At 40.2% G+C, this 25668-nt stretch overlaps 1 protein-coding gene across 5 annotated transcripts; it reads right to left on the bottom strand.

The window, feature by feature from the left end:
* Positions 1 to 435: 435 nt before the first annotated feature.
* On the bottom strand, positions 436 to 22088 carry CCDC66 (coiled-coil domain containing 66). Of its 5 annotated transcripts, none has more exons than XR_002465641.3 (19): positions 21976 to 22085; positions 21110 to 21174; positions 19546 to 19568; positions 18267 to 18684; positions 17252 to 17387; positions 16996 to 17099; positions 15935 to 16053; positions 15001 to 15177; positions 14065 to 14196; positions 12311 to 12561; positions 11863 to 11947; positions 10899 to 11060; positions 9360 to 9507; positions 8307 to 8429; positions 7318 to 7796; positions 6345 to 6382; positions 5751 to 6093; positions 5341 to 5468; positions 436 to 841 (listed from the first exon to the last, which is right to left on the bottom strand). XR_002465641.3 is itself a non-coding variant. In XM_021532802.3 (19 exons), exons 1-19 carry the CDS (start codon positions 21984 to 21986, stop codon positions 761 to 763), a joined length of 2916 nt encoding a protein of 971 aa, XP_021388477.2. In that variant the 5' UTR covers positions 21987 to 22088; the 3' UTR covers positions 436 to 760. The 5 variants fall into 5 exon arrangements, 4 of the variants coding, with proteins under 4 accessions (XP_021388477.2, XP_021388496.2, XP_021388489.2 ...); XM_021532802.3 differs by having other exon boundaries at positions 5858 to 6093; positions 21976 to 22088; XM_021532821.3 differs by lacking the exon at positions 21976 to 22085 and having other exon boundaries at positions 5858 to 6093; positions 19546 to 19619; positions 21110 to 21138.
* Between the last annotated feature and the right edge of the window lie 3580 nt (positions 22089 to 25668).

Below are 25668 nucleotides of genomic sequence, written 5' to 3'. Positions count from 1 at the left end.
AGTGCTTTTCTCTGGGATGTGCTGTTTGGTTCCAGGTGATTGTTTGAAACTACGTATCTCTAAATCCACAAAATTAGTTGGGAGAAAATTAATGGTTTAAAAAGGCAGTTTTTAAAAAACAAGCAAAACCCATGGGCTTTTGCCTAAAGTTGATTCTTTCCCCTTTATAAACAGTGGATTGATTTATTCAAGTTAAGAACTAGTACCAGACTACTGCAAAACTTCTTACCCTCCCCCCAAGCATGGCAAGTATTGTTTCTGAAAAAAAGAACTCCCTTTTATCAAAGAATTGTACCAGATTGTGTGATGAACTGTGGTCTTGGAATCTGGGAGTACTTAAGTTGATACTCACTGTATAAGGCTAAAAGGTGGCTGAATATTGAAATACAAGCAGTTTTGTATAGTTAAAAATAACAACAAAGATAATTAAAGTAATTCAGAATACATCTTAATCTTTTTATTTATCAAAATTCACACACTGAGTTCTACAAAAACCCATGTAACAGTTTACTTCCATGGTTTTGGTGGTTTATATTAAATTGACACTTGTCTTCAAGTAGCATGAAATCCATTCTAAACAGACAAATCATTATGAGTTTAAAGTATCTTCAATATAAAAAGTAACATGATCCTATCAAAAGTCTATAAAATTATCATAATTTAATTTTCATAAAAAAGCTAGAGGTGGTTTATAATTAATTACAATAGCAAAGTGCTGTGCATTTCCATATTAAAGATTCAGAACATTCATATGCACCTCTCAAAACGGTGGCATGAAGGTCTCTTGAGCTACAATGGGAATCAGAGTGTTCTCCAACTCCTTCTGCTTCTGAAGGAGGCCCTGAAATAAAGACAAATGTGAATGTTCTGTCTTCCTGAACCAATGAAGCATCATTGTTTCATAGATAAAAACAATTTCCTTGTTGAGGCCCAATGGTTTTTAAGTACACAACTTCAGAAAAAAACAGTAAAGCCTCATAGACTTGGGGAAGAGGGAACTTCTACAGCAGCCTTCAAAGTGTGACTGGAGTGGAAGCCAGGCCTGTTTCCAGGGATGACCATGCAGAGGAAAAAAGGACTTTTCCACTGTATGAAATGGAACATTCTCATCCCTTTGTGCACTGTCTCTGCATTTGCAATATTGTAGTGAATTCTTGTATTAAGTGGAACCCAAAATCCTGATGGGCATTGGCTTTTAGCCTTAACACAAACAATACCCTTCAGAGCAAGGGCAGCAGGGCCACTGGAACAATCTGACATTCCAGGAGACACAGATGAACTGTCACAAGGTTCAAGGTTCCTGCTGTGTCAATGGTTCTTGCAAGTACTGATGACAGAGAAAACCTGTCACAAAAATAACTCCTGGAAATGTATCCTTGTCTATCAAGTCATACATGATAAAACTATGACAAGTATGTGAATAAGTATTTTTACTGTAATTAACAGGATCATATATCATATATATCATATATATTGATACATCTGGCCCCTTGCTTTCCATCTCATTTAGACTTGTTAGAAATAATTTGATACCATGGAAGTTTGTTTTTAAAAAAGAAAAGGTAGTTATTTTTCTCAGAGTTACAAGGCCTTTCTCAAAGATAAGAGTTACAGGCTGCTAGCACAGCTCAGTACAGACCTAAAGCAAGGCAGCAGCTCTTACAGCAATTTAGGCACAGATTCCTGGTGGCACCAAAGGGAAGTCAGCAAAGCAGCCTGGAATACTCCACTTTGGCTCCTCATGCAGCAGCTGCCTACTTTCAATCACTTGATTAATTGCTTTCCAATTAATCAACAGGATCTGCTAATTTCTATTAATGGTCAGTGTTTTCAGTCTCTGTGTCAATAATTAGTATTTTTGCAGAGCATTGTTTGCCTTTAGAACCATGTCACAAAACCAAGTTATATAATAAACTGCACTAAATAAACCAAGAGCTGAGGAACACGTAACCCTGAAAGCTGGCAGCTGAGTGTTCAGCACGAGGTTTGCACAGGTGCTGGAAAGGTGCTCAACACCCAGGGAGCTGTGGGGGTGTGTCCCCACCCAGCCATTGTGTCACCTGCACCTGCCTCAGGAACAATGGGCTGCTCTGGTAGTACTGACCTGGGGGTGAGTCCTCTTAAACTTTGTCCCTCCTTTTTCACAAATAATTCACTTTGCTCGGCTTATCCACTGACTTTTGATTTCAGTGAGGAAAGAGTCTTGCTAGCTCCTATACCTGCTGTGACCTGAGACATAGGAAGAGATTTGCTGCCCTGTAGCAAATGCAGTGACAGACTCACCCTCCCTCCTCTGTTCCCTGGGTCAGCCAGTCCCACTGGGCTCTTACTACACCAGCCCAGCTGTATTTATCACTGCCTCAGTGTGGAGTTCAATGACTAAAGACTGGTTGAAATTATGTGACTATTATGTGAATTCCCCACACAAAACAATGGCTAAATATGTTGTAAATATAGATATGTATGTCTGTAGTCTGAAGCTATCAATCCATTATATGTACGTATATATAAATGTAGAAGAGCAAGACCAGATTATCTTCTGAAACAGAAAACTCAGCTTTTTGTATTTCAGACAAAATCCTACACTATTCATACCTTGCAGTGAAATAACTAAAGCAAAACAGGTGTCATCTGTACATGAGGAGGAGAACAATACTTTGGTATACAAGGTATACTGAAATTAAACAGTTCATGTCCTAAATACCTTCTGCAGCTGGCAGGGTATTTAATAAAGGAACTCCACAAGTTTTAAGTTAAATCTCTTGCAGAACCAAGATCTACTGAAAGACTAACCTGTTACATTTTAGCCACTGCAAAATTGACCGTAAGTTTATGTGGCTTCTCTGAGCTTACCAACTTTGACCTGTCTACATAACTGTGGTTTTTACAGCCTCAGCAAGCACACGGGTCAAGTTGTACCTTGAATCTGGCTTCACTCTAAAATGCCACGGGTAAGTGAAGTGAAATACAGAACATAGGCTTGTCTCAAGAAGGTGAACCAGTAGGACCTAGGGGCTGCTGCAGACTGTAACAAGGAGGGACCCAGCCCTATGCTAGGAGTGATAACTGCAGCTGCTTCCCAAACAAGGACCTAGCCCTGGCCAGCTGAAAGTGATAAAGAGTGGAAAACTCCCAGAGCACCAGCAGAAAAGAGTGAAGATGCAAAGCCATAGGTTCTGCTAGAACAGGTATGGAACTAGAGTGTAATCAGTGAAATAGGTATAGGTGGCCCATAAATCTACCATGAACATCTCTGTGTCATAAAGGAAGATGTAGTTATTAGTGTTAGTTAGATTGGAATGGTGTGTTGAATTTGTAAGCTGAAGATAAGAAAACCACAAGTTAGGTAAGGCCCCAATCCCCAGATCTGGAACTCCAAGATAAGTAAGTGGCAGGGACTGGTGTGAGTTTGTATAAAAGCTGGTGTGAAATGAACAAAACTGGGATGCACAGATGGGTGTGCTGACCCCTGCACATTCCTGGCACCAGTAAAGGTGTCTTTACTTTGCAGTACCTGCTGTGGAGTAGATTCTTTTGGATCAGAAGCCAAAATACAGCTGTAGATATATGAAACCAATGTAGAAGCTGTTAGAACTGGCAGCCTTTCAGTGTTGGGTCACAGCTTTTCTTACTGACCTAGGGAGAGTCATGAGCCTTTTTTTTGTACAAGGAGTTTACCTACAGCTGAAGCACTTGGGGATGTTATAAACTGCTTTCACTATAATTTATTTGCTTTATTTTTTAAATTCTAATTGCTTGCAAATAGCTATTGAAAGTTTTAAACTGCTTTTCAAGTATAACATTTGTAATGGTTGGCAGGCAGTGTAAAAGGGAAAGCAAGGCTTTCACAAGATGTAAGTGGGCTTGCAAAAGATGTATTTTAAGATATGCTGGCTATTGCAAAATTTACATCTAAGACAGTATAAATGGAGAGCAGAAGACCCTAAAAGAAAAACTACCAAGCCTAAAAGTGGCATCCGAAGACCACCCTAGACTGCTGACATCTCCAACTATTGAATTATGCAAATGCTGCAAAAATTTGAAGCAAGACTGTAGTCAGTTAGCTCAAAATAAATTTGCAGGCATTTGAGGAAGTAATGCAACTGTAACAGTATAAAAGACTAAGCTGAGGAAGTGGGTGTGCCACTGGCTCTGCCATGCACCCAGGCCTGTAGCTTTGCTTTATAATTATCCCTTATTATCATTTATTGAAACTCTTAAAAATTTAAGAGTGGGCTTTGTTTCCCATAGTGTACATGGCAGTGCTTCCGTCTTTCTGAAGCACAACATGTAATCAATAGCCTCAGCTACTGTTAATTCTGTTGTGCTTCACTGTCAGATTTTCTTCCCTTTATTTATGAAATGTTCCTCTCTGAAGGCAGAGAAAAACCCTGTTGCTAACAATAAAGTAAATTTAGTTTGGACCCATTCAAAAGGAAGGGAAGATACTGGTACATGTATATTTTCAGGTTCTTCACAATGAAAAGGCAAGCCTGAAAAAAGTATTTTTTTGTCTTGTAATCCTGTGAGGCCATTTAGAAGCATAAAAGAGAAGTGCTCATGTGCATGTCCAGACCTGTGGCAGCCACACCTTGCTGCCAACACGTGCAGTATCCAATTCACTCAGGCTTTGATAATCAGATGCCATTACAAGTGCCTGACTACAGAGAGAACAATGTACACAAACACACAGTTTTTTATCTCAAGAGCTTGTGTGGCTGTGGCATTAAGCTAATTTTCGTTTTCTTTTCCGAACAACCTGGCTGACTGACAAATCCTGAGTTTTCTTTTTACATGCTAACAAGTAGCAGCTGACTCTGAAGGATTTTTTTAAGTGTTCATACTTCCAGTTTGCAAATTACAGTATTTTTCCAGGCCTGTCACAAGACCACCCCACCAACCCCACTGATCTGTCCTGATTTGGGAACAACAGAGGGGAAGGCTCATTTAACAAGGTTGTGTTAAAACTCTCTTCGTTTGAAACCGATATTCCCTATAAACAACCCTAACCATAGAAATCTGGACACCAAATAAAGTAATTCCTCTTGGTTTCAAGTTTGCTCAGGCACTTCAATGTTTCAAAGTTGATTTAAGGACTAAGGTGTCCATATTCTCTAAGGACTGTCCAAAGATGGAAGCAAAAAGTAAAAAACAAAAATTAATAAAATGGAACAAAAGTAGAGGACAGGGCCCAAAATATAAATCAAATTATGGAAACAGAATTAAAGATAATTATGTAATAATTTTTTAATGATTTTTACTTCAGTGTCTATATATATATATATATATACACACACACATATATATACATGCACAGTTATCCAATAAATTTTTGCTTACCTGTCGTAATTTTGACAATCCTTTGAGAATTTCTTGTTGTCTCTCTCTGATTGTAACTACATCAGGATTTAGAAGAGCATCTCTAACGTGATCTGAGCTAAAAATCTGTCGTGGCATTTGGTAAGAATCTAAAAGTAAACATATATCAAATCAGTTAATAAAATTCTTTATTAATCTTCTTTTAATTTTGAAGCAGATTTTGAAAGTTTATGAAAATCAGGAGTTGGTTGCTACTGAGATTATAATATCTATTTTTTAATCAAACAACACTTAGACTGCTAAATCCCAATCTCTATACAGTAAAGCAAGAAAGTGCAGTCATACTTTCATGCAAGGTATTTTTAAATTGCTAACATATTTGTCGCTTTTCTGATTTTTTAAAACTTTGTGGTTTGACGTTTCTTTACTACCGAGTGTAATGTGGCTGCACAGCCTTTCTGCGCGCTGCTGCGGCACAGAGCGGTCACCGCAGGGCGCAGTAGGAAGCAGCAGCCCCCGGTGCAAGGTGTCTCGGTACCGTGGCTGTGCCGTGCCGAGGCCGGGCCGAGCGGAGCCCCCGGGGGCAGGCACAACACCTCCCGTGTGCGCACGTAGGGCACGAAGCGCGCCGGGGGAGGGCTCCGCGGCCAGGCTGCCTGCGCGTCCTCTCTTCCACCGAGCTGCTGATACGCCACGAAAGGAGAAGCCTGCATCGGTCTGTGTTGTACTTGCAGTAATCTGTTCCTAACTGTTGGAACAGGTGGTGATTCGGATCTGTACGGAACAATTGAAGTTATAAAAAAAGTTCAAACATTACTTCAGTAATGTGATTTTCTCAAATAACAAAGAATCTTTTGGAGGACAAGATTTTTGTTTATTTATTCTGCTTTTATACCTGCAATCTGTATGGTCTTGTGTATTTTTAATAGTAGACAATTAGATATATCTAATTTTTTTTTAAAAAATCACATGCATTTCAGTAATAATGTATTCCTACATTTCATTAATGCGGAGTATTGACGTACCTTTCTTCATTCAAGTGATTCTTATGAAGTTTTTCTTCCTAGGAGTAAACAAAGAAGTCAAAAGCAAACCAAAAAATCTCAGTGTTTTTTCATTAAAAGCTTTGCTTTTTCAGAAAAAGTTTGTTCTGAAATTCCAACAGGACTTGTTTGACCCAGCTTCAGGAGAAAGGTATTTATCAAATATTTGCATTTAAGAGACTTGTAGTGCCCATGAAATAAAGCAACAAATTACAGGAGGATTTACTCCCAAGTTTGTGTCCTTGGCAGCTCTAAGCACTATCGAAAATATTATGTCTATTCTCCTATCCTTGGAACATAGTAATTTATAAAGCTGAAAGGTTCAATCCAAGATATTAAAGGAAAAGTCCAGAGTTTTTTATTTGAAGGTGTGAGAAAGTGTATGCATACAGAGAGTGAACAAGTGAGAGAAAGGGCAAGAGAGAAACCAGAAATATATTTGATAGTATTTTCTTTAAAAGACTTTTTTCCAGCCACAAGCTCTTACTGCAAATGGAGAATTACTCCTCTAAGAAGGATGCATTTCTTTGGCAATGGGAGTACATCCTCAGTAATCCATATTCTTTGCAGAAATAAAAACTGTTTCCTTGAGTAAGCTTTGAGTAGGTGCTGCTGTACCTCACCTGTCAGCACAGCACAATGACTGGACAAAAACCAGCAAGTCAGTGATGTCACTGTGTCCTGCACACTGCTTGCATTTAAGCTCTCTGTTTACATCATGAATCAGTGAGCAAACAAAAAGGAATCAACACTTTGGAAGACTGAAATAACAGTAAAAACTCAGTCACAGAATCTGAATATGTTCTGCTCCTGATGAACAGTGCTGACATAAGGATGAGCAATAGGACAATTTCAATGTTCCAGTTACATAACTGAATTCCCACCCATGTACAACTGTGAGGAACAAGAGTTTTAAAAACACATCATTGTTCTCAAAGGCCAGACAGTGACCCACCTTTCTGCCTCTGTGGCCCTTACTCTTCCCAGCTGTTTCTTCCTGAGGTGAGAGAGACCTGGCTGAGTGTCCCCCTCTCCTTGCACTGAGCTGCCCAGGGCTGTTCCTTTCCACCAACTGCAGCAGCTCCATTTGGCGGCGCACCTTGTTCTCCTCCCTCTGTCTCTGCAGTGCTTTAGGGTACCTTTCTGAGGCTGGAATGTATCTTTTCCCAGGCTTGTTTATGTTCCAGTCAGGTCTTTTGCTGTATTTTTCCGAAGGTTTAATGTGCCTTTCTCTTCTTGCATATTGTTCATATAGATCACTGTAAATACCACCAGTCCCTTTTCCTGAAAGTTTATTTTTATCCATATACTGCATTTCCTTCTGGTATTTTTTGCTGTTAGACATTTCTTTATATTCTATGGAAATATCAGGCGATTCACAATATGCAGTTCTTTCCTCAGCTGACTCCGTGTATGCTGAAGTATTAAAGCAATCTAAAAAAAAAATTGTATTTTAACTCCAAGTCTAGGCTATTCAAATTTCTTGGTTGACTTTTGTATATGTATCAATCTACCATTACTTATTTTTTTTTAAATATGGCTGCTACAGTTTTATAATGCTTTTTTATTCTTTTTTCTGTGGAAGACACATAGGACCTGTAGAAGCAAACTCAGTGAGGGAGGGATAAAACACAGAAGACTAGAGAACCAAATAAAGTTACCTTAAAAATTTGGACCTATGTGGCTTGTGACCCTAAATTGACACAGTATTCCAGACTATGGGATTTGTAACTGGTAAGTAACAACTATCCAGAAATATAATTTATTTAGAAGAATAAATACAGGAATGAAGTGGTACACTGTGACACACCAACATTACTGTGTCTGTGCAAGTATTTCTTTCTAGCTTTATTCCCTGAGAGTGTCAGTGATTTGGCTCAGTTTCACAGACAGGATCCCCTGCCTGTCTGGAGGTCCCAGAGTAACTCGGGGTGGGCTCTGTACCTGTCTGCACCGCCGTGTCCTTCCGAGGGGAGCCCTGCTGCTCAGGGGGGCTCTCCACACCAGCAGGGAAATCAGTACCTTGTGCTGAAATGCCAGAATTACAGTTGTCAGACTCTGTATCACCTGAAAAGTGGTAGAGTTGTTCCATTTAGTAATGATAGTACAGGGATAAAATGTTTCTAAAATCATGGGACATTCAGGGGAGCTGGGAAGAAAGGTTGGGCCTGGTAGGCCCTGGGAAAATTCTAGGGTAGGCCCTGGGAAAATGTTGGGCTTTGTCTTTATTGGATCATGCAAAACCACACCTGTATAATCATTTTATAATTATTATAAATGATATAATTGTTATATGATAAATGATATGATTGTTAAATGTGATGATTGTTTGGTAAATGGATATAATTACTGTTTAATTGTAACAGGAATCATGAGAAACGATGTTTGGGGGGTTTGATGGAGATTACAAGAATCCATTCTTGGATGAGATCAATGTATACAGTAGAACAAGATAAGTTTAATAACTAATATGTAGTTATAGAACAATAGGATATAAAAACGTATTCATCTCAAATCCATGTCAGAGTCAAATTTGGGTCTGTACCCCTGACTCCCAGAGCTCTTCAATGAAAGCACCTGCATATAATCATTCTGTGTTTCTAACAGTAACCTAATTTAAACCATGCTACAGAGTTATCAGACTGTGGTGGTTTAGAGCTCAAAGCAATACTGAGAACTCTGGTCCAAATACCAATAATCCCCCTTTTCCACGGGAAATCTGACAGCACACAGGTCTGAATATTCCTGTTAATTCCTGCTAGTATCTCTGCATTTCTTCCTTCATGTAATACAGTATTTGAAACTTACTAAAACACAATATTCTCCATGGCAGTCAACACATATTTGTTTGAAAGGAAAATAAATTGTAATGAAAGTTGGTTTGTGACCTAAATGCAGACTAGGAAACAAAAACCAAAAAACCCACCCCGATCCCAGAAACAACTTGCTTTCAACCACCAAAGAAACAGGCAAACTGAGTGTGAGATTTATACTTGCCACCACCATGACTGTTCTGGAGTTCTGAAATGTCATGTGCCTTCTGAGCCAAGTTGGGAATGTGCTGGTCTTGTTTTGATTCCTGGGTTAATTCCTGAGCTTTCTCCATTGTCTGATAAAGCTCTCTGGCTTTAAGAGTTGCAAGTTCCTTAAAAAAAAAAAAAAGGTAAATATGTGATTATTTATTTTGAGAATAAAATAAATTGGATAATTTAATGACCATATAATCCTCAAAGCTTATATGTAATTTTATTTCGGGAAAGTATTTTTTTTCAAAACTACAAATAGTTGAGTAAGTACAGTTTGTAACCTATAATTTCTATGATTATAAGTTCAGAACCTCTGCTGTACTGATGAAAGATCTTCCATCTTAGCATTAAAAAATGAGCATCCAAGTTATCTGGCTATTTATTTCCCCTCTAATAAATTCCTTTCTTTCTAGATGCCATCTGATGTCAGCCATCTGCAACTTCCTGTAGTATGTGGTTTAATGAGATGAAATGAGACCAAATCAAAGTAATAAACTCCACTTTACTCCTACTTGCACAGGAAGGAAGACAGTAAAAGCTCCCCAGCAAATGTCAGGGGGTTACAGTTCCCTGACTCAGTGGGTTCAAGGTGCAGGAGACTTTGCCAAGGAAAATCTCATTTCCCAACTGTTACTAGCAGCTGATCCCACTCCCTCCTGCATTTGCAGTTGGAAAGAACAACTGGTGCAGTCACATGTTTCAAAGGAGCTGAGCAATTACAGAGGATGAATTTGCCCATGTTGAACCAGTCTGTTAAACCATCTACAGGCAGATGCCACACACTTCCATCCAGAAAATGCAGAGAAATCACATTTCTGCAGGCTTTGGAGAAGACTGTTTCTGGAATCACCTTGTCTTATGACACCATGGAATCTGCTACTGTTCCAAAGAGGAAGCACACAGTGCCAAAAGAAAGAATGAAACATCAGACCAAGTAGAGGTTAAAGGAGAGATAGAAATGCAAAATCTGTATTTAGCAAAGGTCAAAATGCACCTTTGGTTTAACTTTTATATGAAAGCACTGTGTAAAGCTCAGAAAAAGCTATGCAGGGGAAAGATGGCAAATTTGAGTGACTTTTAAAATGCCTTTTCCAGACTTCAACCTAAGAAGTCTTTAATTCAGACTGAAAGCACATTCACTCAGATGAACTTCATGGTACCGAAGCACCTTAAAAGCATCAAGTTACCAATAACAATAATTGGACCACATACTTTGAGCTATTTTTTAATTTTAAATTTGCATTTTAAAACAGATGTTTCTGCACTATTTAAAACTACATTTCTATTTCTGCCAGTTCTTACATTCTATTCCTGAAAAGGCCCTTGCTGAAAAAAATAATCTGGCCTTATTCTTGTATGGTGTTGTATGTTTATAAACTAAGGAAGTCTACATTTTGGATAGTTTTCATTTTCAAAATGAGCAAAATTTTGCAAGTGAGGAACAAGAACTATTTTCCTCAAAATTCAGCGTTATCACTGACAATCTGCACTATGATATTGCAAACCTCACCTCCTTTTGTTTTTGTTTCAGCATTTCTTCTTCAAACTGTTTCTGCAGTTGTGCTTTTTCTCGTGCCAGGCGCAGTTCTTCCTGTTGCTCTTCCCATTTTCTCTGCTCTTCCTCCAGTTGTTTCTGCTTCCGTTTTTCTTCCACCTGAGCCATTATTGCTTTCTAGCAGGATCAGAACAAAAAGGGCAAAGTAAAAGATACAACATTAACACGTTGTAAGGTATTTATTAATGTATTTTTGTATATGTGTAGGATTGGATTTGGACAAATGTAAAAAAAAAACCTGAAGACAATTTATTTCAAAAACTCCTGTGGTTTTGTTTCTGGAAAATCACCAGCCCAATTGAGCACTCTGAAATACTCAGATGAAAAAAAGAGATTTTTATGCTTTAGAAAATACTTTTTATTTTTTGTGTAAAGAGATGAAGGTCTGATTTGCACCTTATTGGTGAAAAAGCTCCTGGTAATCCAGGAGTTTGATCCAGCAGTGTGACTAAAACAGTCTCTACATTTAGATTGAGACTTTTTCACACTGTGCTAGAGACAACAGCACACAGATACACGTTGTTAGGTGCCACAAAGGTTAAGTAAATGTTAGTGAAGTAGATAAAAAATTAAAGGCTCATGGAGCGGGAATCTGTAAATATCAGATTTCTTCTCCTTATAACAGTGGAGACTGAAGGAAAATGTATACAAACCTGCTGGAGCTCTAAGGACTGAGCTGTACCTTTTTATGAGGTAGGAACTCAGTTACAGAAGTGCAATAATCTCGTGCAAATATTGAAAGAGAATTGTAGAGTCTGACTGAAGGAAATACTGCCAAACAATGCACATGCCATCTAAAGCATAAAAGTCAAGTGCCTCCCTGGGTTCTGGTATTAAATCTCATGCTTTATTAATGAGATATTACCTTTCATCTTTTCTTCTTGTTAAAAAAGTGTGAGGCTTTAAAACCCAAGTCTACCTGATGTTCCAGCTGCTTCTGCCGCCTCCTGTCCCTCTCCTCAATCTGTGCAGGGTCCAGCAGAGCCGTCATGGAACGGAGGAAACTGTGAACAAAGGGACAAGCCAATGCTTTTAATCATTAGAAAATAATCCTTAAGCCTTTCTTAATTAGAATCAGTTAGGTTTCATTTTCACATTGAGGTTATTCTATAAATTAATTCATAGATTAGGAAATCCTTTTCATTAAGGAAAAAAGTAAGGTTAATTGCAGTAAATTTCATTGATAAACACTGGCAGCACTTGTGTCTTTCAACAGTGAAACAACAGGTATTTGAAAAAAAAAAAACCAAAAGCCAAATGAAGGTAAATTATTTTTTTTCTTTTTTTTTTTTTTTACTTTTTAATTTCCGAGGAGGTACCAGAAATGTACTATCTGGGAAAATAATTCCTTTACAAAGCTCACTCACCTGACTCTCTGACTTTGTTCTGAAGCATCATTTTTAGCAGTTTTTTCTGCAGTTCCCATCTGTAAGGGCATGAGGCTGCCTAAAGCTGCAGGGGACAAAGGGTGAATGAAAGTACTTGGGCCCTTGGCATCAGGTGGCAGGGAAAGACTTTCAGGCTTTCTGTGCATTCCATTTAAGGGGTGTTGTGCATTAGCATTAAAGTGGTTCTTAAAAGAATCAAAATGCATTTCCCATCTGTCACGCTCTTCTGCCTATATAAGTATCAAGCAACAACAACAAAAAGAAAAAAAAAGAAAAAGTATTCAGTTATGCTGTCTCTATAAAGTGTGGTTAATAAAACAGACAATACACATTTCGTACACCAGGAACATTTGAAAAGCTACAATGCAGAAAGCAGTTAATTCCTTAAGTGAGAAGACAAGTGTCTCAGTTAAAATGCAAGTCAGATCCCAGATTAGAATGCTGATCCATACCTGGTCAGCACAAACATATTGCTACTGTATTTTCATGAAAAATGGAATGGGTCACTCTCTGGTGCCTGCAGTCCTCCTTCCACAGCACACCTACCCAATTAACAACAAAACAGCTAATGAAGGAACATATCCTAGCTGTGTTCCCTTCACAGTTAGAAAACAGTTTACAATGGAAGCCTGATCCCTTCAGCTGCTCAGGAAGACAAGACTTGTGCTGTGTGCAGGTCTGTAACCATCCCTGGCAGCAAGGCTGGCTTTGAGGGGGTAGAAAAAGATAAGGCTATTTTCTTCCATACTTTCTGGAGAAGTGATTGCTTTTAAGCTTTTTTATATCTTCATGAGTGTCTATGTGTATTAAAAAAAATATTTATAGAAACAGGATGTTAGCATTGCTGTGACACATTGTACTTGGTTTCTCTTTTCTCACCTTCTGTAGTCTACACAAATCTTTTCCTAAAGTGTCTAGCCATGGTCTCTACACCACCTTGCAAACCCAAGTGCTTCTACACATAGTGAAAAAGAGAAAGAAACTACTACTGTTGGAAACAAGATAACTTGTAAATTTTTATTTTGTCTCTCTAGTTAGGCTTGACTTAACTTGGCATTAGGGAAAGGAGTTTTCTTGACACTTTTAGGCGATGTAGCATCACTGTAAGCAGATGGGCTGAACATAACAGACTAGGAGTAGCCCAAAGATACCCAGAACGAAAAAAGGTTAACAACGGAACATCAACAAAACATCAGTGGCCATCTAAAAAACATCTACCCTCAAGTGCTGCCTTTGGCAGAATTGGAGACAGCTGGTAAGAATGAAAATCTAATTAACACTGCAGGCAAGGAGATTAGGATCCAATGGGAAACTGAATACTGGGGGTGGCTCAACTCTAGACCAATAAAACAGTGCATCTCTATCGGTTTTGACTGTATAAAGTTTGGGAGGAAATCCTGCAAAAAAGTGTGTTTGGAACATTTTCCTTGGTACATCCTGGCCAGAAAATAAAGTAATGCCTGATTCTCTACCACTTTAAATATAGTGCTAGAGGCTTTTATTTTCTCCCTGATTTTCGATGATGCTGCCACTGTCTCCATCCCTGCATCAAGCCCTCTAACACACCAGACACTGAAATACTGAACAGCCACTGGCTCTGTGTTCAGTAAGTGCACCTTATGGTGAAAACCGAGGCATGCTGCACAAAATTCCATCTTTGTTGCCACTTCACTAACTTAATTTTTTATTTCTTAAAACAAAAATAGAGAAAGACTTCTCTAAATCACAGATACCTTTGATAAATTAAGTTTTTCTTCTAATTTTCGTAGTTTAGCTTCTTCCTTCTGCTTGTCCAACTCTTCAAGCCATTTCTTCTGTTGCTCATGTTTCAGAGCACTAAAAGGTCGCTCCTGTGGCACAGCTTCCTGAAATAAGACAACTGCTAGTTCTACAAAAAAATAAGTATCTTGTCCAGCCACATAATAAGGACTTGGCAAAAAGCTCTGCCTTCAGGTGGTGAGCAAAACTGGGCCTTTCTCTAGCACAGTAAAAGGATGTAGCTTTGTAACTGTAGTAAGTATCTGACTGCTAACAGAAATGAATTCTGAATATTACTCTTCAATTGAATCATCAGCCTCTCACTCCAGAAAACTCTACTTACTTGTATCATGAACAGAAATCCCTTTTTCTTACTATGGTTCATTGCTCAGTCTGTGTTCCAGGCAGATTCAGAACCACAATCTAATTAGCAGTGATCTGTCTCAAATTAAGGAGCTACCATCTTCATTCTTCTGTTTCTGCTTCTTAAGGGATCTCTGTACTATTTAACAAGCTCCAGTGGCACTGAGAACTTCCAATGCCATCTGACAAAAAACTCTCTTCAATCACTGCCTACCAGCCATAATTTAAGACCTACTTCTTGAACCTTCGGCCAGCAATATCTTTTATTTTATATAGGTCCCCACTTCTCTATTTCTTCAGCACATACTTAAAACTAATTAATAGTGCATATCACACCTCTAGTACTGCTTTGAAGCTGCTTCACATCAGCTTTGAAGAAAATGCTATCTTCAAAGCACTGATATTTTGATAAACATCCATTCAGACAAAATTATTTATACACAGCAAAAAGGTCTAAGGAATTATTCTGGTTTAAAAGAACTTATTGAGACAAACATTTGTTGTTAATAAATAAGTAAAGAAACCTTGTAGGCAATTAAAAATCTTACCCTGAAACCCAACGCTCTGCAACTGCCAGCTGGAAAGTCAGAAGGACTGAAATCAGAAGACTGCCCAGCTGGAGCTCTTGGAACATTCAGTGCAACTCCATCAGCCTCTGTGGCTAAAGCAGCTGTACAGGCAGAGTTCTCCTCAGTGCCATGAACTGAGTCAGCTGGAAGCACTGTCTGCAAACAAAGGGACCATTTTAAGACTTATTCAGCTCACCTGTTTTATTTGTTAACAAAATCATACTTCTAGAAGCTGCTGTTCATTAAAACCTCAGCCCAAATTTGTAACTGAGCATCTTTTATCTACTATTTATCAATTATGTAGATTGAAACTAGTTCTTACAGGATAGAGTCAAAACCTTGCTAGGAATGCTGAATGTGCTACAAAAAAGTGCAAGCTGCTTTTGCTGTAAGACATGATAGTAGGTACAACTCTAACTTCTGTTTAACATCAATAAAATTTATTGGAAAAGTCTCTTGTGAGTATAATGCATTTATCTAACAGTGGTTTCAGAATGGCAGCTTTTTAAAAAGCTAGATGTCATACTGGCTATGCTCATCATGTAAGCAATCAAATGTATGTGAGAGCTCATGAACAATGTATATAATTACATAGCCAGGAATTACATTTGAAACTATTTCCCCAAACAGAACAAGAAAAGATTTATACTTTTTAGTCAGGAATCCAAATGGAGGGACAGGAAAGGGCTGTTCCTGCTATAAAGATCTTAAGCTGACAAGTTATGACCTGGGGCAACAAGTAAGTGTGGACCAGGGAGCTGCAGCAATTCATGCCCCGAGAAGGCTTAAAGCACCACCAATATTGGTTTCTAGAGGATTTGTACAGAAAATAAAATCTTCTATGAATTATAAATTTAACCGTTGTGCAACAGTGCTGTAAAAACTGTGCTCTTTTATTTATGGACAGTCTTACCTGGTCTGGGTCAGGTGTTTCCACTTTAGGAGTTTTATTACTGCCAAGTTTTGCCCAGAAATAACCCACCTCTCCCTCCAAAGTTTCTTTCAGCTTCTTCTTCAGTGCCACCTGTTCATCTTAAACAAACAAAACCAAACTCTTACTAGAGTTCCTATTGCAAACATCTAGCAGTTAAAAAAAAATAAAAGTCAGCAATACGTGTCTTCCCTATCACTTGGACTGTGAGATGGACACAAGAGTTGTCACCAATCAGTCTGACCAATCCCTCATGACCTTGCTCTTAAGATCAAAGTGGGCATCTGCCCAGGGATGCAGAGGTAAGTGGGGAGTCTCTCTGAGGAGTCTAAAAAACACTGGAGAAACAATTTCCCAGGGAAAACCAACAAATAACCAAGTATATGAACTCTCTGCATTTTGTTACACTTGTCTTGAACTACTTTAATATTATTAAAAGCAATGGAGCTATAATGGGAGCTACTGACAATGCAGAATTAAACCTTGAAACCAAATGGTCTAAATCCAATTTAAAAACAGAACACAGCACTCCTCCATGTGAATAATAAAAAGCTTAATTTGTCAGACAGCATTTACTACTGTATTGAACAGTTTTTGTTTCCTCCAGAGACACCCCTTGATTGGTGATGGGGCTGGACTGCAAACTCTTTCAAGTTGAAATTTCAATTTCATACACTCAGTCATGCTTGTAGACTGGGGTGATGCTGTTCCATGAAAAAACAAATGAATTTTTTTAACAATAATGGCTGTCAATTACTGCCAGAATGTGACAAAACTGCTGGCAAGTAGCACCTGAAATACAAAGCACAATACATTTGAGATAATATTTTATTGGCAAAGAAGTGTTTCTTGCAAGAATTTATAATCTTTGCATAAACTTTCGAAATTCAAGAATCTTACTCTGTCTTGGAGACTTATTATTTACTTTTCAATTTGTAGCAATTGTACTAAGTAAATTTAAAAGGGCATAAGGAATACCAAATTTCTTGGCATCCTGGGTGTAATAAAATATATCAAAAATGTATTTTACACATCATAAATACCTAATTCCTTCTTCCATTGGGTCTTTTTAAATTCCAATAAGGCTTTCTCCCCTTCTCTTTCACCCAAGGTACTAAACAAGTCAGCAGGTTTCCATGAATCCTTTCTAGAGAAAAGGAAGGAGGGGAAAGATTTTTATCTAGAAAGCTGATCTGTTAAATTTTTAATAAGTATTTTTAAAAAGTGTTATTAAGAACATATGATATGAACCTTTATTGGAGATACAATTTTTGTATATAGCAACACAAATGTACCTACATAACATTCTGTCCTGGCTGTGGATGTGCTTCTTGTTTCCTGCCTGAATCAGAGTTTGCTTCATCTGGAACTGGGGACACTTCACAATCTTTCTGGAGTGATGCTATAACATTTTCTTCTGATGCCTCATTAGGAGCTGTGGTAGAACACATTTATATATAAGTGTATACATAACCACTAAACTTGCTTCAGCTTTGAGTAAATACTTTGAGAGCAACAGAAACTTGCAGATTCCCCACAATTTAACAAAAGTGTTTTCAGCTTATAATAGTTAAGGCATGTAAGTTAGACCTTCACAGGGTATTTTTAAAATGCTAGATTTAGTAATCACTTATTCTTGGCTAAGGGCTCAATTTGGGACTCTAATTAATTGCAGGATGTCTCATTCTTGGTGCAAAAGCTGACCCCCTTCACAGATCCACCAACAGGAGGAAGGATGCCATAAAGGAAGATAAGAAACAGTTCTTACAATTCCGAGTAGAAGAATTGGGGATGGGTAAAAAAATATACTATTCAGCACTAATAGTCCAGTTAGGTAAAAAGACACAAATCCAACTTTGGCCACAGGAAAATGGCAGAACTGTTCTTGAGACACAGAGGAAGGCCTGAACTCTTCACAAACCAGAACTACCCTTCTCCTTGGGGAGCAGAAAAGTGCAGTTCTAGTGTAAAATGGTTCTTATTTTGAATGAAAAAATGGTAAAATGGTTCATTTTACACCCAATGTAAAATGGTTCTTATTTTGCATGAAACAGTGATAACTTTTCCTGCTGGTTTGCTCTTCAGAATACTGGAAATCTAACAATCTTTTTTACTGTGATCATTCTGAAATGCTTGGCTCTCACAGTAACAATGTCACATTAATAATGGCAAAGGGTATTTTGTCTGAGACCATTCAACCTAAGTGTAACATCTCTACAATGTGCAAATAACCAGAAAGTATTGACTCCAAGTTAAGCTTTCACATTTTGCTCTGTTTCCATGGAACAAATGCATCCAATGGCTGGTATCTTACCCATTTCCTCTTGCTTTTCATTATGAGTCTCAGAGATGCTTCCTCCTTCCTTAACAATCATCAAAATCTGTTGAAGCTGTGCTTGTGTTAAACACACCAAACTTTTAAAGTCTTCAGCTGATACATGTGGGGCTTGAGGTTTGTGTTTAGTTTTTTTCACAATATTAGGATCCTCTGAATCAGGATATCTGTTTGTCTTATCTCTTTGGAAAATCAAAGAGTAACCTTTAGTTGTGGCTTCGTGTGAGGAGTGTTTATTAACTTGCAGTTTTTCACCTTTTGTCATTGATAAGCTTGATTCACTCCTTGGTTTTGTTATATTTTCCTGCTTGATACAAGCATTTTGTGTTGGCCTCAAGATGAGCCCAGTGTGCTTTACTCTCAATGCCTGTTTAGGTGCTCTGGCTTTATTGCCCATCTGTTAAAGCAAAAAGATTTCACCATCTATTAAATAAGGAAAAAAATTTGTATTTGTAACAAATGAAAACAAGAATGAGGCAACAAGGACAATAAGTGTCATTTTTCTTTTCTGTTCCATCAGTAGAAACTCTGTATAAGCTACTAAAACATCTTCACAAGTATCAGGAAAACTTTGGAAGAGGACACAGCACCTGAATTTGAGTATTTCAAAATGACAGTATAAATAATAACTTTATGTAGCATGACATTTAAAATAATTAACAAGCATTAATTCTGCTTTACTTTGGTGTTTCTGAATAGGGAATAGATGTTTCCTGGCTCCACATAGATACATGCTTTCACCATGCAGCCAGCAGTATTTCAGTCTTGATTCTTCCGCTCTGAAATAAGTTTTATTCTTTCCAATGTCCTTGGGCTAAACTTGTAATTATTTCCTGTGTACTGGGATCTCTTTCTGCTTTTTCTCCTTCCCAAACCCATCCCTTTGCAGTTTACTCAGAGACAGCCTGTATGACCAACTTGAAATTAAGTACACTTCAAATCTTTATTTTACCAGAATTCCTTCAAGAGCTCTGAAAGTTCTCATTTAGATGATACCCTCTGCTGCTCTAACTTCTTGGCCAAGGAAACTAATGCATTTTGAAAAGGTAAAAATAGTCATAAAACTTTGAATTCATTCTTTTGAACAGCTATTATAAAACTGAGAAATAACAGAATCTCAAGTTAAAAGAAAATCAAAAATCATAAGCATATACTTGTCTTTCATAAATATAATTGTTTCCAAGTTTATACAGTTCAATTTCTCAAATTTTCTGCTAACAAATAGTAAATTTGTGTGTTCTAAAAATTTTACACTTACCTTCATGGCAGGCTTTGATTTATCTTTTGGGAAACAGACACAAACATATGAAAGTATTTAATAACAACTTGCCCCTGAAAAACAATCTTAAGAAATTAGTAAAACATTACAGTCATCTCATTTTTGTAAATCAGGGGGAAAGTACTTTTCCCATACCATCTGCCCTGATTATTTTACTTTTTTTTACTTATTTCAGTATACAGACTTCAAAAGTATGCTGGAAAGAAAATTAGATTTATTTCAGTAACTACTTCTGTAAAAAAAAAAACAAACTGTATAGTTTTATACACATCTAATCAAATTATTGTGCCTGTCTGCCCTTCCCTGGCTATCCATTCTCAGAGAGCCCTGTGGTAATGCCTTCTTTGGTTCCATGATGCTGTTTGTCTCCATTACTCCCACACCTGTGTCCTGAATTACTCTTCAGTCTTTTAACTCACATCCTGAGGTGTGAGTAGTCTCATAAATAATAAGTGCCATGTTCAATAGAATAGTTGTGAATAAAGAATGTTCTAAGATTAACAGAGGGAATGTAGTGTCAAGAAATCCTGTACACAAAGCCAATTTTGTTTTTTTTTTTCTGTGTAAGAAAGAGAAAGTACCCTTCGCTACTGCAGAATAATCCTACTTCAGCCCCTAAGAACGCGAGCAGTGTTTTTTAGTGCAGAAACAAAATTCAGAACACATACAATTTGATGCAATTTTTGACAGCATTCAATTCAAGGAAATGCTGATAATGGAAAAGACTGCTTGTTCAAGGCCAGTTCACAGTGCAAGACAAGGCTTTATCTTGGAGCACTCTGGAACACAGACTTCCCCTAGCCAGCCCAAGATGCTAAAGATGATTGTAAAGAGCACTGGAATTCCTTCCTGGCTCAAAACACCACATAGTGTCTCATTAGGCAGCTGTCTGGTAAAAGCAGAAAATGAAATATAATTGAAACAGCATTTAATGGAGAATTTCTGTATCCTATGTAGAACAGTTAGGAGAAGTAGACTTGTACAGAAATGTATGTCTGACAAATCACAAAATTGGAATTTATTGCAGAGACATATGTCTGACAAACCACAGAAATAGAATTTATTAACACTTAATTACCAACATAGGTTTTCCCAGTGTATCTCAGATTTGGCCTAAATAAACTGCTTATTGAAAATTAAAAATGTTGACAATACTGCAAATACTGAAGCTACTTTAAAAACGTGATTGTAATGATGTCATGCTGTGTAAATTAAGCTGTTAAAAGCCTCTTTTATCCTGGCAAGTAATGTGCTATAAAGTTACAGAAATTATCAAGTTATGCCAGTTGATACACAATAGCACTTAACTTTTTATTTTAACACAAGCTAAGCAGTGGAGACTATTTGCCAGCTGTTCCCTGGTGCACAGACTATTCAGAGTTCATTATCAACCAGAATCGAGCTGGTGAGAGAGAGGACTTATAAATAACAGTACACAAACATTCTTCCTAATCTCAGAAATATTGCAGGAAAGCTGGGCTTTATGTCTCTTGGATATTAGGTTTAACTTCAAGAAGCTTTAAAGATTAAATTTAAAAAGTACCAGAAGAAGCTAAAATTAGCCTAGGCTTTCCATCCAGCACTTCAGTTTCGAGCTTCAGTCCATCGCTGCAAAACAAAACAAAGAGAGGAATCTGAAATATTCAGTAATCTGATAATGGTGAGATTTTAAGATTCATAACAAGAACAATTACTGTTGTTCCAGATGGTCCTTCACATCCCAGGCTATGTTTTGAGAAGTTACTTAAAACAAAGAAATCAAGATGCCTTGAAGAAGGCGCAGTTTTATTGATACTGAAAGAACTACTACAACTTTGCATGTCGCAAAGTCGATCTATAACACTAAAGGCGCCACTCAATATCGTTGCACAGAGCAACACGCCTCAAGAATTGAGTAATCCAGGAACACCAATTGGGTGCTGCACAAATCGCTAAGCAAGCCTCCGGGAACGCCGGCGCTGCTCACAAAGCGGGGCTGTGTTCTGGCAAGAGCCTTTGGTTGTGCTTCCATGCGCAGCAATTCCCCTTCGCCAGCGGAACCGGCGCTGCTGGCAGCGTTGAGCAGAGAGAACGCGGCAGCGTCAATAGCCAGCTGCCTTTCTTTCCCCGACAAGCGCTCCAAACACCACTTTATCTTAGTGCTTCATTATAAAATGTTAACAATGAAAAAACCCAGCGCACGCAGCTTTTTAAGGGGCACCTTACAAAGGGCACTCGGGTAAGCGGAGCCCGGCCCGGCCGCGGAGGGTGCGCGCGGTCCCGCACGCCCCGCGCCGCTGCCCGCAGCCCGTCCCGAGCCGTCCCACGGCAGCGGCGCTGGCCCCGGCTCTGTCCCGCGGATCGCTCCCGCTCGGCACTGCGGGACCTCCCCGAACAGCCGCAGTTCGCCCGGCCCCGCTGGCTCCTTACCCCAGGTTCATGGCGCTGCCCGGCGGCCGCGGAGCCCCGCGGAGCGCCGCGCATCGCCCGCCCTCAGCTCCGCGCCCCGCTGAAGGAGCCGCGCGCCGATTGGCTGTCAGTGAGGGGGCTCCACCAATGGGCATCCGCAGCACTGCGGGGCGGCGCGGCCGGGAACGCTGGGAGATGGAGTCCCGCACACCCACGAGCCCGGAGCACTGGGATGGGTCCGATGGAGTCCCGCACACCCACGGGCCCGCAGCGCCGGGATGGGTCCGATGGAATCCCGTACGCCCACGGGCCCGCAGCGCCGGGATGGGTCCGATGGAATCCCGTACGCCCACGGGCCTGGAGCGCCGGGATGGGTCCGATGGAGTCCCGCACAGCCCCGAGCCCGGAGCGCCGGGGATGGGTCCTGCGGCTGCCTGTCCCGGGGGATGGAGTTCCGCGCACCCTCGTCCCGGGGGATGGGGTCTCTCAGCTCGGCCAAGAGTGCGAAGCAATTGCCGGGCGATTATCCCCGGCCTCGAGTGGAGGAAGGAGGAAAGCAGGAGAACGAGGGGCGGGCGGGGGGACACAGAAGATCGGTGTGCGGAGGGTTGAGCCGCCGCTGCCTCCGGAGCGGCCGCGCTGCGCGGGAGGGCGGCGGCTGCTCGCTGGCACTCATTTCATTTCATTTCATTTCATTTCATTTCATTTCATTTCATTTCATTTCATTTCATTTCATTTCATTTCATTTCATTTCAATTTCATTATTTCATTTCATTTCGTTCATTTTCTTTATTGCTTTATTTTCTGGTGTGGTTTGGGCAAAGCGGACAAAGTAGGAGAGGGGCGAGAGGCTGAAGGTGGAGCACGGCGCGGCGGTCTCGGGTGTGCCGGCACTGCGGGGGAGCAGAGAGCGGCGGTGACGGGAGAGCCGGGACACCGCCCGGGGACACTGCCTTGAGGACACTGCCTCGGGGACACCGCCCGGGGACACTGCCCGGGGACACTGCCTCGGGGACACCGCCCGAGGACACTGCCTTGGGGACACTGCCTTGGGGACACTGCCTCGGGGACACTGCCCGGGGACACTGCCTTTATCACACTGGCCCGAGGGGACACTGCCCGGGCACACTGCCTGGGGACACTGCCTTTATCACACTGCCCCGAGGGGACACTGCCCGAGGACACTGCCTTGGGGACATTGCCCTGGGGACACTGCCCGGGCACACTGCCTGGGGACACTGCCTTTATCACACTGCCCCGAGGGGACACTGCCCGAGGACACTGCCTTGGGGACACTGCCCTGGGGACACCGCCCGGGGACACTGCCCGGGGACACTGCCTCGGGGACACTGCCTCGGGGACACTGCCCGGGGACACTGCCTTTATCACACTGGCCCGAGGGGACACTGCTCTGGGGACACTGCCTTGGGGACACTGCCCGGGGACACCGCCCGGGAACACTGCCCGGGGCCGGGGTGGGCCGGAGCGGAGGCCGGGGAGCTCCCAAGCGAGCCAGCGGAGCCGTGTCCCGCTAGGAGCCGTCCCGTCCCGTCCCGTCCCTGCCGTGTCCCTGCCGTGTCCCGTCCCGTCCCGTCCCGTCCCGTCCCGTCCCGTCCCGTCCCGTCCCGTCGCTGCCGTGTCCCGGGGCGGTCTCTGGTCCCGCTCCTGCCGAGCTGAGCCGCCCGGCCCCTGGCGATCGCCGCTGGTTTGCCAGCCCGCGCTGCGGGTGCTGCTGCGTGTTCCTGGGGCGTTTGTGATGCTCGAGAAGCGTTTTAGGAGCTGGAGGTTGAGCACTGCTGTTGTGCGGGCACGCCGCTGGAATAACGGGACCCGTAAACCTGCGAATTAAATGAATCTACGTTTTGCAAAGGAGGATTTGGTTGTGTTAAAAAATATAGGCAGATTCAATAAAATGCTTCAGAGCCCGTTATTTTACTATTCAAAATGGCATTTAGGCTTATGCTTAAGGGCGAATGCTTACTGAGTTCCATTATTTCAAAAGACGTTAAGACCTCAAGATCTGTCTGGAATAGTATTGCTTCTAGATGTGATTAATTTTGTCTTGCCAAAGGTACTATAGATAAAGGGGGAGATCCTCTGGTGTGTTCGGTAAGAGAAGTGCTGCCCTTGAGAGGTTGCACAGGAAACTAAGCAATAATAGAGAATTAGACAGTGAGGTGCAGTTTATTGTGTGCACAAAATCTCTGAACTGCTTTGCTTGTATTTCTATGAATTAGCACTCAGCAGACAAAGGATTACTTTTTTCCCCCCTCTAAATATTTCTTTGCAGCTTATTGTTTGGTACTTATCTATATATCAGCTAAAAAGTCTTTGAAACTTTCATTTATGGACTAGAACAAGGGAAGAAAAGAAAAGAAAGCCTGGAGTTTTTTTCTTAATAGTGCAGTGCTTATGAAGCCCTATGAAGCACAGGACATACATTATAGGTGATAAAAGCAGTGAGATTCATCCCCTGCTTCACAATGAATTCCCTAAATTAATAGATTTCCATTATACTTCCAGAATTTTAAATAATACAGCCAACCAGACCTGGCTCCTGCTTTTTGTCAGAAACAGCAGGTGGCAATATAATTTCAAGCATCTTTTCAAAACTTTTTCGTAGCAGAAATAATTTTGTAAGGACTATAAAACAAGTTTCACAGCCCATTTAGATTTATTTCTATTTTAATATTTTGTAAATGATTAGTGTTTTTCTAGGCAAGTGATATGTTCTTTCAAAAAGCTGACAGTATTTGACTGGTGGTTTCAGAACTTGGGTAAAAACCAGTTGTTCGTTGTAGACAAATCAAGGCTATCTACAAAACTTGTCCTGCATCTGTGGAACTGGATCTTTCAAAACTGGCAAGTCTTTCAGGCATTTGATAAAATACTACACAAAGTAAAATTATTTGGGCAAATAAGCAGATTGTAAATTGTGTAAAAGGACTTCCTACATGGTAAAAAAAAATATTGATTCCATACTGCACACTTGGCTTTATATTATAAAGGCCAGAGAACTTCTTTTTTGCTTTCAAACTGCCTTGGGAATGTCATGTGTAATTCCTGCATTAAGAGACAGAAGTCTAAAAATATCCAAAGTCCCTTAACAGAGCTGCAGTTTCACAACCAGTATTACTAAGTTTTTGATTTATCATTTTAGAGGACTGAGTAAAAATGCTTTCAGGCTACATGCATCTCTCCTAAGGATTGTGAAACACTATACAAGCACTTAAATCACTCATTAATTAAACTTTTGAATAGCACATATAAGCAAGTTAAGAGGATGGGATTTCAGTGGGAGGTAGGTGTTATGAAAGCCCCATCAGGTGTCTGTCTTGATCTCCAGACACATAAATACCATTAATATCTGGTCGTAATTGACTTAAGAGAACAAGTCACGTTGTTTTTTCAATCACTTACTCATGAGAACCCCACTCAGAGTGGTTGCATCTGTTTTCTAGGTGGATAAATGGATTGGAGCAATTATTAAATTCAACACTGTCAGTGATGCCTTGTGGAAGCTGGAACAACAGGACTTTGGCTTGGAATTCAGTTTACAAATGTATTTACAATGCAAATGCAGCTGAGAGGGCCTCCCAAGAATACATTTCTTTGGGGCTTGCCTATGTAATGTAGCCAAATTTTTATTTGGTATTGTTGCTGCATGGGCAAGTGTTTTTTAAATAGTTGAATATTCTGTTAGCATGGTTTGTA

The sequence above is a fragment of the Lonchura striata genome, chromosome 12 (assembly GCF_046129695.1).
Source record: "Lonchura striata isolate bLonStr1 chromosome 12, bLonStr1.mat, whole genome shotgun sequence".
NCBI classification, from domain to species: domain Eukaryota; kingdom Metazoa; phylum Chordata; class Aves; order Passeriformes; family Estrildidae; genus Lonchura; species Lonchura striata.
This window is presented reverse-complemented; position numbering and strand designations above follow the sequence as displayed.

Coding starts and splice junctions, on each gene's coding strand:
- CCDC66 (XM_021532802.3), bottom strand. Junction 17,100..17,251: donor CAGCCAGGACAGAATGTTAT/GTAGGTACATTT, acceptor CCTTTTCTCTAG/AAAGGATTCATGGAAACCTG. Junction 8,430..9,359: donor CCAGAACAGTCATGGTGGTG/GCAAGTATAAAT, acceptor ACCACTTTTCAG/GTGATACAGAGTCTGACAAC.